At 39.9% G+C, this 16,080-nt stretch overlaps 1 protein-coding gene across 12 annotated transcripts in view; it reads left to right on the plus strand.

Annotated features, from left to right (window-relative positions):
• Positions 1 to 16,080, plus strand: part of CHD8 (chromodomain helicase DNA binding protein 8) — a 57,989-nt gene that overhangs the window by 16,565 nt on the left and 25,344 nt on the right. For 6 of the 12 annotated variants that reach the window (XM_059057376.2, XM_067028814.1, XM_067028812.1 and 3 more), the window contains exons 2-9: positions 2,785 to 3,842; positions 4,736 to 5,107; positions 5,819 to 6,204; positions 7,178 to 7,292; positions 12,618 to 12,800; positions 12,882 to 12,950; positions 13,311 to 13,366; positions 13,876 to 13,993. In XM_059057376.2, the coding sequence (XP_058913359.1) occupies positions 3,000 to 3,842; positions 4,736 to 5,107; positions 5,819 to 6,204; positions 7,178 to 7,292; positions 12,618 to 12,800; positions 12,882 to 12,950; positions 13,311 to 13,366; positions 13,876 to 13,993 (2,142 nt within the window). In that variant the 5' untranslated portion in view covers positions 2,785 to 2,999. The remainder of the gene's footprint in view (positions 1 to 2,784; positions 3,843 to 4,735; positions 5,108 to 5,818; positions 6,205 to 7,177; positions 7,293 to 12,617; positions 12,801 to 12,881; positions 12,951 to 13,310; positions 13,367 to 13,875; positions 13,994 to 16,080) is intronic. The other 6 variants (XM_067028820.1, XM_067028819.1, XM_067028818.1 and 3 more) reach the window with 3 other exon arrangements.

Here is a 16,080-nt window from a genome sequence, read left to right on the forward strand (position 1 = left end):
AACTTTGGCCCCCAAATTGGGAAGAGAGATAAATGATAAGTGCATTGACCTCTAGAAACTTATACTTGAGTCATATGGAAGTAAGGAAATATTTCAGAAGCTATTAGCCTCGTTTCACCCATTAAAAAATGAGATCTCTCTCTCTCTCTCTGATGTTGGGCTGTTGTGGAGGGAAGGAAGAGCATTTGGGTGAATAAATAGCAAGGAGTCCTGGAAAGGACAAAATACCCCATGGAAGAAAAGGCAGGTTATAAACTATTATCAGCATAAACTTTTAGTTAGTGCAAACTTTCACTGTAGTTTTTTTGTGACACTTAACTGTTAGATATTTAGTGTAACTTCTCTGACAGTGAGTAGGAGGTGAAAGATAATAGGTGGCAAAGTAGGGCATAACTAAATTAAGAAATATCCATAACTTAAAAAAATAAATTTATTTATTTATTTATTTATGGCTGCATTGGGTCTTCGTTGCTGCATGCAGGCTCTTCTCTAGTTGTGGTGAGCAGGGGTTACTCTTCATTGCAGTGCAGGCTTCTCATTTTGGTGGCTTCTCTTGTTGCAGAGCACGGGCTCTAGGTGCGTGGGCTTCAATAGTTGTGGCACGCGGGCTCAGTAGTTGTGGATCGCGGGCTCTAGAGCGCAGGCTTAGTAGTTGTGGCATATGGGCTTAGTTGCTCTGCAGCATGTGGAATCTTCCCGGACCAGAGCTCGCACCTGTGTCCCCTGCACTGGCAGGCGGATTCTTAACCACTGTGCCACCAGGGAAGGCCTATCCATAACTCTTCTGATCACCATTTTGAGTTACCTTGGGGCAGGTATTAGATAGGAGAGGCTGGAATGAGCTAGTGGAATAGTTTAACCAGGAGTGGGAAGTGATACGGACCCAGGTTGAGATGTGAAGGGTATACAATTACTGAAGCTAGGAAGATCTTGTTTAACATTGGTGGAGATGCCATGTATGCTTTGTAATTTTGACCGATGTGCCAACTACTGATGAGTCTGTTCTCTTATCTGTGTCTGATTTTCTGGGCTACTTACCCACATTATATTGTTTTACAAGGATAACTGGAATGGGTTAAGGAAAGGGGAAAAAAAGTTTGGGGGTTGTGTGGAAGAACCTTCTTCAGTCATGTCTGTACTGTGTCACTGACAGATTTCTTCTCTGATATCTTCTAAAAGTTAGGAGAAATGGTGTTATCAACCAAGGCTTTCCTGGATTGACAAATATTGATATCATATACAAAGAGCAGATACTACATTTTCATATAGTTTAGTTAGGTGGTGATGTACTTATAATTCCTTGTCTTAGTTTTTCTTTTTCCCAGCATTTTATGAACTTAAAGCCCCAGATGAGGATTTAGTAAACATAATTTCAGTTATTTGTAGGACAGTTTTTCAAGATAGGACGTATTCTACTGTCTCATCTTGGAATCAGGGAATAACAGTTTCTCTAAGGACTGAATGGTTCATTCCAGATGCTGCAAGCAAATACTTTAATTCATTAAATTATTTTTGAGTAGCTATTGTGTATGTGATATTCTTCTGGTTCTTTAGGGATCCACAGATGAATAAGACGTGGTTCCCACCATTCAGGAACTCTTCTTTCTCGGGGCCACCATGCAGGGTTGTGCAAGGTGTGCATTGCACGTGTTCACTATCATCATAGATAATATGTTTAGTATGACAGTTTTCCAGCAGATGGCAAACAAGTATCTTGAGTAGGCAGCTTTTTATAATTTGCACAAAGGAACCTTTTGGGCCTTCAGAGGAAATGGACAAGAAACTTATCATTTTAATAAAATGTTAAATGTAAGTGCTTTAAATAAGGTGCAGACAACGCTGTGGATATTTAAAGAAGGTGAACGGACCAAGTCATCACAAATTGCTCACCTTATGGAGGTTCAGGGCTCACCTTGTGTAGTAGAAGACCTTTGAGGGTGTCAGAGACTTTAGCTGGAAGAGAAGTTTGGGAGGAGTCTGGTAGGGATGTTCCAGGAAGAAACTACAGCATAATAGGCAAAGTCATGCAGATAGGAGTGTCATTAAGGGAACTGTATTGTCTAGTTGGACTGGAATGTACGGTGTATATATAAGAAGTGATGAGAGCATAGGACGTGATGAGACTGAAAGTTGGGAATATAAACTAGAATGAAATTGTAGAATTCTTTGAATCTCTTGCAGAGGAAGTTTTTGAACTTAAATATGAGAAAGTGGGGAGGGGACGTCATAACAGAAACACTATGTATAGATTCACTGATAGGTTAAGTAGAATAAAGTTTGTGAAACTTCCTGGGTAAGATTATACTATAAGCTTTGTTAAAAGTGGTTATTTTTGCCAGTAGTAAGTAAAAGTATCTAAAATACAAGGGAAACGTACAAAATACAGTATATCCAGAAGCTTTAGCTATATTCACTGAAGTATTGCTGGTATATTGTTAAGTTCTGTCAACTTACGAACCTGAAATAGAAGGTGGATGAATGTTATATTTCCTGATCTCTACCTAAGAATGATAATTGTAAAAAGAAATGGGCAGAGATAGCTGAATGATCTTGACAGACAGAAGCTTCAAAGTGCGTAAGAGCCCCAAAAGGGCGTTGGATTGTTTCTTTTTTAGTTTTAGTTTTAAAGCAGAAATGTGGATGTTCTTTCTGCTGTGTCTCTGTCCTCAGATTACCTCGCATTTCCCACTTCTCTTATTATTTTGATGCTATTTGATATTAAGGCTAGAAATTTTCCCTGAGGTCACCTACTTTGCTTATTTGTCATTTGTCTTCCTACAACAGGAGTTCCACCATCTTCCTCTGAAGACCTAGCCATCTTGCTCCATGAAGGTCAGGACAATCTGACATGCACTTGTTTCTTGCCTCTTTACCTGAAGAGTAGTCCTCTTCCGTTGTGTACATTTTTTTCTTAATAGGGGAGGGGAGGGGAGAGCCATTACCCCCCCTCCCCTTCCCTCCCTAAACCTTGGGGAAGTAACCCCCATTGCTTTCCCAAGATGGCAGACCCCATCATGGATCTGTTTGATGACCCAAATTTATTTGGCCTGGACTCTCTTACTGATGACAGCTTCAATCAGGTTACACAAGACCCTATTGAGGAAGCCCTTGGACTGCCAAGCTCTCTGGACTCCTTGGATCAGATGAACCAGGATGGTGGAGGTGGTGATGTGGGGAATTCATCAGCAAGTGACTTGGTCCCCCCACCAGAGGAAACAGCCCCCACAGAACTTCCCAAAGAATCGACAGCTCCAGCTCCAGAATCTTTAACCTTGCATGATTATACCACTCAGCCCATCAGCCAAGAGCAGCCAGCCCCACCTGTCTTACAGACACCGACGCCAACATCAGGACTTTTGCAGGTCTCCAAGAGCCAGGAGATCCTGAGCCAAGGGAATCCTTTCATGGGTGTCTCTGCCACAGCTGTCCCCTCCAGTAGTGCTGGAGGGCAGCCACCTCAGTCAGCCCCTAAGATTGTTATCCTTAAGGCCCCACCCAGCTCCTCAGTCACTGGTGCCCATGTGGCACAAATTCAGGCCCAAGGTATCACCAGCACAGCTCAGCCCCTCGTGGCTGGCACAGCCAATGGTGGAAAAGTCACTTTTACCAAAGTGCTAACCGGCACTCCCCTTCGACCTGGTGTTTCCATTGTCTCTGGTAATACAGTGTTGGCCGCCAAGGTCCCTGGGAACCAGGCTACTGTTCAGCGCATTGTCCAGCCCAGCCGACCAGTAAAGCAGCTGGTCCTACAGCCAGTTAAGGGTTCAGCTCCTGCTGGAAACCCTGGGGCCACAGGGCCCCCACTGAAGCCTGCAGTTACACTGACCTCTACACCTACCCAGGTGACTTGAGTGAAAGGGGGAGGTGAATTTTGGTTTAGTAGAGGGCCCAGCAACTGTGTGAGAGCAAGCACAGGAGAGCTGTCTCTAGGAAATCCTGTTTAAATTCCATCTTTACTTTTTATCAGTTAGCATTGACAGCAGTGTGTTTATTACTTGGTGGAAGCAGTTAGTGTTAATGTATTTTTTTGAGCTCTTACTACATATTTACACTGTGCCTAGCTGGTGCTGAACAAGATAGACACAGTCCCTGTCCTTACAGAGCTCACAGTCTGCCAGGAAATACAGACCTTAAACAAGAACTCATAATAATGTATGATATAAAGTTATATGAGTAATATAGGCAGCAGTGGGAACAAGAATCATTTTTGGAAAACTACATTTATTTATATTTGCAAGACTTACGGAAGCTATGTGTATCTCTCCCCTGTTCTTATTACTAAGATTGTCCTCCTCTGACTTTGCCCAGTGAAAAGGCTAGTTTCTAGTATAAGAAAATGGAGGCTCTAGTCTCTGAATCAAGGGCCAGAAGAGTTTGGGCGGAGGGGAAGACAGTATTAAGATAAGTAGCATTGGTGGAGAGAAGCTATAAGGAGGTGGATTTCAGTTCAGTGTAGACTTTTGTTCTAATACATTTCCAGAAGATGGAATGACTGCCATAGAAATAGAGCGAGCCTCCCAACAGTTTCTGAAGAACAGGCTTGATACCCACTGGGCAGAGGTTATATAGAAAAGATCTTATCAGGAAAGAGTGAAGGATGAACAGAAGGAATTATACTGTTTTTTCTGACCCTCAGCTGTTGTAACTCTAGGATGAGGAAAACTGGTGTAAATATTAAGGGGTCTGCCATTCTTTAATGTTCTACCTCTCTTGCAATTTCCTTTCTTCACTCTAGGGTGAATCGAAACGCATCACGCTGGTCCTCCAGCAGCCACAGTCTGGAGGTCCCCAAGGACACCGGCATGTCGTGCTGGGGAGTCTGCCAGGCAAGATAGTGTTACAGGGCAACCAGCTGGCAGCCCTGACGCAAGCCAAGAATGCCCAGGGGCAGCCGGCCAAAGTAGTGACTATCCAGCTGCAGGTGCAGCCGCCACAGCAGAAGATCCAGATTGTACCGCAGCCTCCGTCGTCGCAGCCACAGCCCCAGCAGCCATCCTCAGCCCAGCCAGTGGCTCTTTCCTCTGTGCAGCAGGCTCAGATAATGGGACCAGGGCAGGGCCCGGGACAGAGACTTTCAGTACCACTAAAGGTGGTGCTGCAGCCCCAGGTGAGACTTCCATAGTTAAGGAGGGAAACACATACCTTAGTCTCTGGCTGTTCCCCTCGGCAGTCACTCACTGTTGAACGTGGGGCTAGTCTAGGTTCATACCTCTGAAGTGACATGCAGACTTTTATTTCCTTCACCCGTGGAAACCTTGTTGTGATTATATCGTGAAAAGATTTGAGGGTTATTATTGGGTTTGGGATCAGAGATGATTTGTCTGGTATTTGTCTTTGAACCGTTTCATTTACAATCTTTTCTTAATGTTCTTGTGAAATGAAAATGACTGGAAATATCCTCTCATTTGAAACATAAAGAAATAGCCTTAAAGAGGTCAAGTGATTGTCCTTCCTGTCACCCCCAGGGAGATGAAGGTAGGCCAAGAGTAGAATTTGAATTTTTTTACCTTTGGCCTAGAGACCAGTGTTGGCTGTATTGTTTGAAAATTTTCTGGAATTATGGAGATGAGTATTGACATTAGGAGCATGGCTTAAGGATATTGAAGGTTAATTTGGCACAGTTCTTGCCTTTTCTCATCCGCATCCCACCAAAAAAATTTTTTTTTTGAATGTGTCTCTAGGTTCAGTAAGACTTGGTCTGAGTCTGGTTCTTGAGGAATTAGAGAGCTGACGTTTCTAGCCTACCTGCTTCAGAGTTGTTTTATTCAGGTTATTTAGCTACAAGCATGTTGAAATTTTAGTGTCTTTATTTCTGTAGGCCGGCTCTTCCCAAGGGGCCTCTTCTGGGCTCTCCGTAGTTAAAGTTCTAAGTGCCAGTGAAGTGGCAGCTCTGTCCTCACCAGCAAGCTCTGCTCCTCATACGGGGGGCAAGACGGGAATCGAGGAAAACCGTAGGCTGGAGCACCAGAAGAAGCAAGAGAAAGCAAATCGGATTGTGGCCGAGGCCATTGCTAGGGCCCGTGCCCGGGGCGAACAGAACATACCTCGAGTCCTGAATGAGGATGAGTTGCCTAGCGTTCGGCCTGAGGAGGAAGGTGAAAAGAAACGCAGGAAGAAGAGCAGTGGGGAGAGGCTCAAGGAAGAAAAGCCAAAGAAGAGCAAAACATCTGGTACCTCCAAAACCAAGGGCAAGAGTAAGCTAAAGTAAGTACCACCCTTTGCTCTTTTGACGGGACATTTCAGGATAGTGCATACATTTTAAAATTCGTGTTGTATTCAGCAGCTACAAAGTTCAAGGTGATCTCTCTATCATAGGAGATAATAAGGCCTTTCTTTGCTCTGTCCCAAGTGAACACCAAGGTATGGGAAAGATAGCCAGTCTTGTGTTAGGGGTTACATTTAAAAGCTGTGCCTGTGTTTTTCTATATTCTTCCCGATTTTGTATCACCATAGTGTGGAAGACTTCTCACTAGCCTCCTACCACCCACACCAGTACAAGAGAGCTGCTGTAGACATAGCTGCCCTATTCTTACATTTCATCTGTGAACTGGGGAAGATTTCAGCAACCACTGTCAGCCTTAAGCAGTCTTGACAGAACCATGGCTTGCCACATAATTCTTGTCACAATTGACAAGAATTCCTTCCGTGTCTTGTAGCTTCACTCCTTTCTCTCTAGCTTCCACTCCCTGAGATTCTTCCAGCTTTGTGGTGTAATTATAATAATGCTTCATATCTGTACAGGATTTTTCAGCTTTAAAAAGCAAGTTTTCATATCTATTATCTTGATCCTCAACAGCTGTCAGGCCAGATGTTATCATCAGTATTTGATACTTACGAAACTAATGCCCAGCTAGTGACAGAACTGGAACTAAAACAAGGCCTTGTAATTCTTAGTCAAGAATTCATTCTGCTGTGTTATTCTACCTTTCTTCAAGTATTTGTGAATACAGTGGTAGCAAAGATTTGTCAGATCTGGTGTAAAGGTCAGCTGGTATTTTAGAAACCCTAATATCTTCTTTTTTTAAACACACTACTCAGTAGCTGTGTGTCCCACAGACTGAAGATCTAGACACTTATGCCTGGAGACTTTGTACATTATGGTTTAGATTAATTATATTTTCTTACTCCTAAATTTTCCTTGCCTTCACTGTAACTGAATTTGGTTTTTCCTTTTTAGCACCATCACTCCTGTGGTGGGTAAGAAGAGAAAGCGTAATACCTCATCTGATAATTCAGATGTGGAAGTCATGCCTGCACAATCACCCCGGGAAGATGAAGAAAGCAGCATTCAGGTAAAAGGAGCCCTGAAGAACTTACTGAGAAAAATCACGTTTTACTTCTGACAGACAGACCAAGAATAGATACTGAGAGACGATAAGCCTATGCACATTTCAACAATTTTTCTAAACCAGAGGTAGTCCTAAAAAGTAGAAGAGGCAAGATCTGGTCATGGTCATGTCTTTTAAATTTAAATTTTTTTTAGGCAAAAAGCATATTACTATAAAAAAGCAATACTCATTTTCTCAAATTCCAGTGTTTCACAGACTAAGTGAATATGAAATTATGCTGCAAGGTTGTTGTTTTGGGTATGGCAATACTTTGGTTTCTCTTAGAACTGTCCAGCTATCCCCCTTTTGCCTTACTTCTTTCAAAACTTCAGGGTTTTCAATTCTTGCCAGAACTTCAGGGTTTTGGCTCTGAGTACTGGGGTGTTTAAGGTACAATATTTTTGCTACCTTTTGAACATGAGAAACATTGGGAAGAGAATAAAAGAAGCTGGACCAGAAGAACTTTAGTCCTCTATCTCTGTTGCCTTATGGTACCGTCTTTGGCTCTAGTTTCCAACCATGGAAAGAATGTGCTGTTAATGATTCAGGGGACCCATGGTACTTCTAAGTAGCTCTAATGGGCCTGGCCAGGTTACTTAGCTATGTGTAAATTCTTTATCTGAAAAATGGAGGTTTGGACTAAACAAACCTCAGGTGCCTCACTAGCTATCAGTACTTTATAAATGTCTCCCCTCTTTTCTTTTTTTCTTTTGATTTGAATTTTATTTTATTTATTTATTTTTTTATATCCCCTCTTCCTTAATATGCATTCAATACCTTGATAAACTGAGACTTCGGTTCTTCTGGGGTATGTTTACATGTGAGAATAGCCAAGACATTTTTTTAATTTTAATTTTAATTTTAATTTTTTTTTGCGTTACGCGGGCCTGTCACTGTTGTGGCCTCTCCCGTTGTGGAGCACAGGGTCTGGACGTGCAGGCTCAGCGGCCATGGCTCACGGGCCTAGCTGCTTCGCGGCATGTGGGATCTTCCCGGACCAGGGCATGAACCCGTGTCCCCTGCATCCGCAGGCGGACTCTAAACCACTGTGCCACCAGGGAAGCCCAGCCAAGACATTTTTGAAAAGGAGAGTGAGGCAAAAGCTAGATTTAACAGACATTAGAGTATATTATGAAATAATAATTACTAAGAGTTTAAAATTAGAGAAGAAATAAGAGATTAGTAAAAGATAATAGAGTCTAGAAGAGGATTCAAATAGTTGTTATGAGAAGTTAGTATATGAGTTAAAAGGCCATTTAAAATCAGTGGAGGGCATTCCCTGGTGGTCCAGTGGTTAGGACTCTGCACTCTCACTTCTGAGGGCCTGGGTTCAATCCCTGGTCTGGGAACTAAGATTCTGCAAGCCGTGTGGCGCAGGCCAAAAAATAATAATAATAATAAAATAAAATCAATGGAAAGAAAGTATTTAATAAGTTAGGACAACTGGCTACACATTTAGGAAGAAATAAGTAAAATTGGATTTCTTGCATTACTCTTTAACAAAAACAATTTCTAGTTTAATCAAAGGTCTAAATGCAAAAATTGAAATCATGAACCTTTATAAAACATGGATAAGTTTTTTTTTTAATAATTGTAAAATCAGGTAGATCTTTCTAAGGAGACTGTTAAAATTCAGAAGTCATAAAGGGAAAGATCGATACATTTAACTGTATAAAAATTATGCATGTGCAACAATGACACAGTTCTCTAAACAGCATAGTGGTTAAGACCACAGACTGGAGCAAGATTTCTTGGGTTCTCATCTTAACGCTACTGTTCACTAACATTGTCACTTCAGGCAAGTTTACTTAACCTCTTGGTGTCTCAATTTCCTCATCTCTAAAATGCAGATAGTAATATCTACCAAGTAGGGTTGTTAGGAGGCTTAAATGTAAACGTTTATAAAGCACATAGAACAGTGTTTAGGTAAGAGAGCATAGTAAGAGTTATAGGTGTGTTTGCTAAATAAACAAAGGGTTAAATAAGGTGTTTGTTACATAAACAAAACACAAACTGAAGGCAGATCTTTGTGATACAAGAAATACAAAGATTTAAAAAAATTAAAAAGTGGTGTATTAATATGCTAGGGTTGCCAATACAAAATACCACAGATTGGGTAGCTTAAACAACAGAAATTTATTTTCTCACAGTTCTAAAGGCTAGAAGTCCAAGATAAGAGGTCAGCAGGTCTGGTTACCTCTGAGACCTCTCTCCTTGGCTTGCAGAGGGCTACCTTCTCACTGCGTCTGCACATGGTCTTTCCTCAGTGCGTATATCCCTGGTGTCTTTGCGTGTGTCCAAATTCCTCCTCTTTTAAGGACACAAATCCAGTTGAATTAGTGCCCACCTTAACTTAATCACCTCTTTAAAGGCCCTGTCTCCAAATACAGTCACACTCTGAGGTACCAGGGGTTAGGATTTCAACATAAGAATTTGAGGGGATACAATTAAGCCCATAACATTGGTAATACCAGTGTTGGCAATGGAGACCTCACAGTCCCCCAGGTCTTTTCTCCAGAGGTAACCTCAGTTACTATTTTTGTGTATCCTTCCAGAAATATTCTTTACTTTCATGAGCACTCTAATTCCACTCCCACTTACTGTAAGTTTTCCATACCTACTCTTCTGTACTGTTGCTTTTTTTCTCCAACAATATATCTTGAAGGTAGTTCTTTATCAAAAAGATAGATCTAGCCATTCCTCCTCACACTCTGTTTTCTATTATGAAAAATTTGAAATATACACCAAAGTAGAGAGATTATTTAATGACGTCCCGTGTTCCATCATCCCAGAAAGTTCCCTTGTACCCTCTTTTCAGTCAGTTCACCATCCTCTCCCCCACACCTCCACATAGGCAACCATTGTGCCCATTTGTATTACCATAGATTAAACTTAGCCTGTTCTTGAACTTCATGTAAATGGAATCACATAGTATGTACTCTTGGGTCTAACTTTTTTCAGCATAATGTTGTTCAGATTTATTCATGTTGTTGATGTATCTGAAGCTCATTCTTTTTTATTTTTTTCTTGAGAAATGTTTTTATTTATGAATATACACAGTGTTTATTCATTCTGTTAGACATTTGGTTTGTTCCCACTTTGGAGCTGTTATGAGTAAGCCTGCAATGAACAGTCTCAGTACACATACTTTGTGGACATAAGTTTTCACTTCTCATAGCTAAATTCCCAGGAGTTGATAGACTGTGGGGTAGTTAAACATTTAACCATTTAACTTTATAAGAATCTGCCAGCTTCCGAAGTGATTGTGTCATTTTACACTTCCACCAGCAGTGAGAGTTCCAGTGAGTGTTCCAGATATTCCATGTTTTGACTATAGCTTAATTTGTTTAACCAATCCCCTGTTGATAGGCATTTAGGTTTTCTCTGGTCTTCTACTACCACAAGTAATGCTACGGAGATTTGTATATATGTGCAAATTTATCTGTAGGATAATATCTTTGAAGTGGAATTGTTGGATCAAAGGGTATTGTCAGATTTTCTTCTATAGAAATTTTCTTCATGCCAGTGTGTACTCTCACCAACAATGTGTGCGTTCCTGTTTCAAATACTTGATCCAACTTTCTGATTTTTGCCACTCGGTTAGGTGCAGGGAAAAAAAAGCGGGGGATCTCAGTTTAGTTTTCAGTTGTAACAATTTTATTCTGAGTGTGAGCATCATTTTACACTAAAAGCCATTCTGTTTTTTTCTATGAACTGTCTATGTTATTTGCCCATATTTCTATTGTATTGATCTTTTTCTTAGTGATTCAAAAGACCTCTTTATGCTTGGGAAATGTATCATATGGCATTTTTTTCTCTAGTTTATTATTTGTCTCAACTTCATTTATGATGGATTATATTGATATTACGCAGATATCTTAAACTTTTTACAAGGTCAAATTGATCAATTTATTAGAAACACCTTCTCTACTCCAGGATTATTAAAAAAAAAATTCTTCCACATCTTTTAGAAATTTTATGTCTTTTTTTTTTAACTTTTAAATCTTGCAGTCTTTTTGTAGATTTGTTTCTTACATCCACTAGATGGCTAGTCATCTGTTTTCAATCCCATTTTATAGAATAATCCACTTTTTCCTCACTGATTAGAAAGAAGTCCTGTTTTTATCATGTTCTAAATCCACATAAGTATTTTAGTCTGTATCTGGACATTATTTCCTTGACATGTTTATCTCTTCTTGGAGAGGTACCAAGTTATGTTAATTAGTATAGCTTTATATTGTCCTTAATATCTGGTAAGGCCAAGTATACGTTTTCATATTTTTCTTGGTTATTCTTAGATGTTTAGTTCTCCATTTGAATTTTAGAATCAGCTTATCTAATTAAAAAATTTTGTTAATTTTGTTTCTCAAATTTATGTGATTAGGGAGGGTATATATATTTTACTATTTATTCAACTCTCTTAATGTCCTCCTATAGTGCTTTAAAGTTTTCTTCACGTAGATTTTATATATTTCTTACTAAATTTAATGCTTAAGATAATATTTTCTCATAAAAAGAATATTTTCTTTTATTATATTTTCTGCCTTAGTCTCTATAAGAATGCTATTGATTTTTAAAAATTAATTTTATGCCAAGCAAGTTTGCTCAATTTCAGTAGTTCTGCTTCTAATGACTCATTTGATTTGGGGTTTTCCAGGGGTTATAATCATGATTGAAAAATAATAATTTTGTCTCTCCATCCTTCCTAATTTTTTTATCATGAGCTGCAAGTATTACTTAGATTATTTAATTAAAAAATCTTTTACTCAACCATTTGAAAGAATAAGGCAGATTTGAAATGTATTGATATGGAAAACATCTCCAAGAAAAATGCTAACAGAAAAGTAAGCAGCAGAAGAATACATACAGTATGATCCTATTTATTAAAACAAACAAAAAAACTTTAGAACTGAAACAAAGAAACAATTAGAAACAAAATGTTCTTGCACCTTTGCACTCCAGGGTTGCTCCTCCTGTGAAGTTCATTGCACTCTGCAGGTTGAGAGTCCTGTTTCAATTTTTTAGAGCCTCTTGCCAATAGGTTACTTTCAGGTGGAATCTGATACTTTGATAAAACAATTCAGCAAGTTAATATATATTCAGTATATAGAATAAGTTACATGATTTGACATCACATAATTTGATAAATAAGCTCTTTATCATCTTTTGGTTTGATTTTTCATAGGGATTTTGGAGTCAAATCTAAGTATATGACTATAGGCGAATAGTTTTAAAGGTTTTCTCCTTGAGAGACCTAAGCAGTTATTTTAACCATTTTTGCCTCTATAGAAGAGACGCTCAAACCGCCAAGTTAAACGAAAAAAATATACAGAGGATCTGGATATAAAGATCACAGATGATGAAGAAGAAGAAGAAGTAGATGTAACTGGTCCAATCAAAACTGAGCCTATCCTGCCTGAGCCAGTGCAGGAACCAGATGGCGAGACTTTGCCTTCCATGCAGTTCTTTGTGGTAAGCTGAGAACTTTAGCAATTTGAGACCTTTGTCTTGCTGCTCACAATCTCTGTTGACTTACTGCATCTTTTGCTACAGGAGAATCCCAGTGAAGAAGATGCAGCCATTGTAGACAAAGTGCTTTCTATGCGTATTGTGAAGAAGGAGGTGAGGCCTCTATTTTTAATGTCAGCCCATAATGCTGCAGTTACAGACTGTATGTAATGAGCACCTTTGGATGTCAGGCTATATTGCTACAGTGTAGTTACGGGAGATGGTGGAGAAAAGTTAGGTGGAAAGTAGGAACTGTCTTATTGCCACGTCATTCACTCATTTGTTTAAACTGGAAAAGGGCTTATTTTCTCCAGCTGTCAAGCCTCCAGCATTGAAATACCAGATTAAGTTCTGTAATCCCTTAGTCAGTAATATATTCTGGGAGCATTGGTATGAAGCTCTACCATGTGTGTTAAAATTAAAGGTTCTCTTTGACAAATAAGTTGTTAGTAACTGTGATTTCTTTCTTCTCAGCTTCCTTCTGGACAATATACTGAAGCAGAAGAATTCTTTGTCAAGTACAAGAACTAGTATGTGATCTGTACAAAAAAGCTTTTCACCCCAAATTCCTCAGGGTTGTAAAAAGTTCTCCTGTATAGTCTATCCTGGGTGGGAATGTGTCCCCTTTTTTATAGTCTCCTCCCCTGTTTTTGGTGAGGGAAATGTCTATTCAGAGAGAAGCTCAGGAATTGGCTCTTTATATTTACCTGCAGAAAGGTTGGGTAAGGATGGTTCCTGATTAAATCCCTTGTAAAATCCTCTTTATGTTAGTCTAAGAGTAAGACCTTGCTACTCAGAGTGTGATCCGTGCACCAGCAGAGTTAGCATCATTTGGGTGCCTGTTAGAAATATGAACTTTCAAACCTACCCTAGACCAGGTGGTTTGTGTGCAAAATCAAGTTTAAGAAGCACCTAAGAGACTGTCTCCCCATTGAAGCACATACTCTTATGTCTGCTTCTGGCTAATCCCCACATCTCAGACACTAGCTGACCAGTTCCCCCTTCTCACACTGTGACTGGCTATTTCCATCCCCTTTAGCTCCTATCTACACTGTGAGTGGGCTACCATCTCCCAACTAGAGAAGGATAAGAGGATCCATCAAAAACTAAAGCGCTTCAAAACCAAAATGGCTCAGATGAGACACTTCTTCCATGAGGTAATTAGGAATAGGTATTGCCTATCATTTATTTCGTAGAAGCATAAATTACTGGGGTTATCAACCTTGACTCATTCTTCAAAAGACTCATAGTTGCTTTGTATATATGGGTATAAAGTTCATTTTGATCGTTGGACTTTCCTTACTTAATTGCCCCAGGCTTTGTTTTACCAGGTCTAAATATGGTATTTTTATAAGTTATAGGGTACTTTGAAATTGAGTTTTTTGATATTCATGAAGTATTTTCAAAACAGATGGTAAACTGACCTCTGGTCTACTTGCGGCATTGTTCTCCCTCTAATGTCAGTCTTCAGCAGTTGATGGTATCTGTAGACATAGGCAACCATATCATTAAGAGAGAACATTTATTTTCTCAAATTTCTAATCCGGTATAACTAGAAATAGTGATAAAGGAGCTTTAATATCCTATACCCAGTGTTACTACTAGTTAAGTACTGGAACATCTGTAAGGGTCTCTTGAGCTGTATTTTAACTCTTAATTTTGGTTTGAAAGTTTTGTGTATATATATATATATATATATATATATATATATATATATATACACCTTTCCCAAAATGGGGTTTTTTATTACTGAGTGCCTTGAGAAGAAGAATTCTTTCTCAGAACTTCTTAAGACCTAAAAAGGAGGACTTCCCTGGTGGCACAGTGCTTAAGAATCCACCTGCCAGTGCAGGGGACACGGGTTTGAACCCTCGTCTGGGAAGATCCCACATGCTGTGGAGCGACTAAGCCCGTGCGCCACAACTACTGAGCCTGCGCTCTAGAGCCCATGTGCCACAACTGCTGAGCCCGTGTGCCACAACTACTGAAGCCTGCGCGCCTAGAGCCCGTGCTCTGCAACAACAGAAGCCACTGCAGTGAGAAGCCCGCGCACCGCAACGAAGAGTAGCCCCCGCTCCCCGCAACTAGAGAAAGCCCGCGTGCAGCAACAAAGACCCAATGCAGCCAAAAATAAATAAATAAATAAATTTATTTAAAAAAAAACCCCTAAAGAGGAGCTAGTAAGAAAGAGTGAAAGAAGGAATAATGTATAGCTTCAGCAAAAAAACTCAGCTGTGGCCAAATACGTCTGAAAAAACTGTATCACCAGGTTTGCCAATAAATGAGTTATTTTCCACATCACTTGGAGGGGGCAAGTAGGGCCATGTAGGTTTTGTTTTTGTTTTTGTTTTTTTTTAGCAGCCGCTCCGCGGCATGTGGGATCTTCCTGGACCGGGGCACAAACCCGTGTCCCCTGCATCGGCAGGCAGACTCTCAACCACTGCACCACCAGGGAAGCCCCCATGTAGGTTTTATAATTTCTTTTTATATGAAAATAATAATAATTGCGTTGTGGGGTTTTTTTTGTTTTTTGATTTTTGGTCTATGTTCTTTTAAAGCCTAATTTGTGAAATGTATGATGAAACTAATCCCATTCCAGTTGGTATTAGATATATAATTTGTGACCCTTGAGCCAAGTTCTGCTAACTGACTTGTATGCCAGTCAGTTTTGCCTTTATAGGTAGGCCATTTAACCAAATCAATTATTCATTTATTCATTGTTTATTATGTGCTATTCACTATGGTAAACAAATCACACATGGTCTGTGTTCTCATGTAGCTCACTGTCTAATGGGAAGAGAGAGAGAGATTTAAAAATAATTCAGATTGTGGTAAGTGCCAGGAAAGAAAGAGCGCAGGAAGACCTAAGAAAAAAATGCCTACTTTGGATAATCAATGAAGACTTCACTGAGAATTGAATTACGAATGAGTTAGCAAGACCACGAACACATGTAAATAGTACCCCTGGCATGGGAAATAGCAATATATGAAAGCCCTGAGACAGGATGAGGAACTGAAAGGACAGTGGGATTGATGTACATAGTGAGTGGCCCGAAATGAGATCAGAAATTCAGTCAAGCAGGTGCTTATAGATCTTTTAGTTTTGTTTTTATTCTAAGTGCAAAGGGGGAAACCACTAGACTATTTAAAACAGGTGAAAGCACATCTAGTTTTCATTTTTAAAAGATCATCTGGGGTTTCCCTGGTGGCGCAGTGGTTAAGAATCCCCCCGCCAACACAGGGG

The sequence above is a fragment of the Kogia breviceps genome, chromosome 3 (assembly GCF_026419965.1).
Source record: "Kogia breviceps isolate mKogBre1 chromosome 3, mKogBre1 haplotype 1, whole genome shotgun sequence".
Lineage (NCBI taxonomy): Eukaryota > Metazoa > Chordata > Mammalia > Artiodactyla > Physeteridae > Kogia > Kogia breviceps.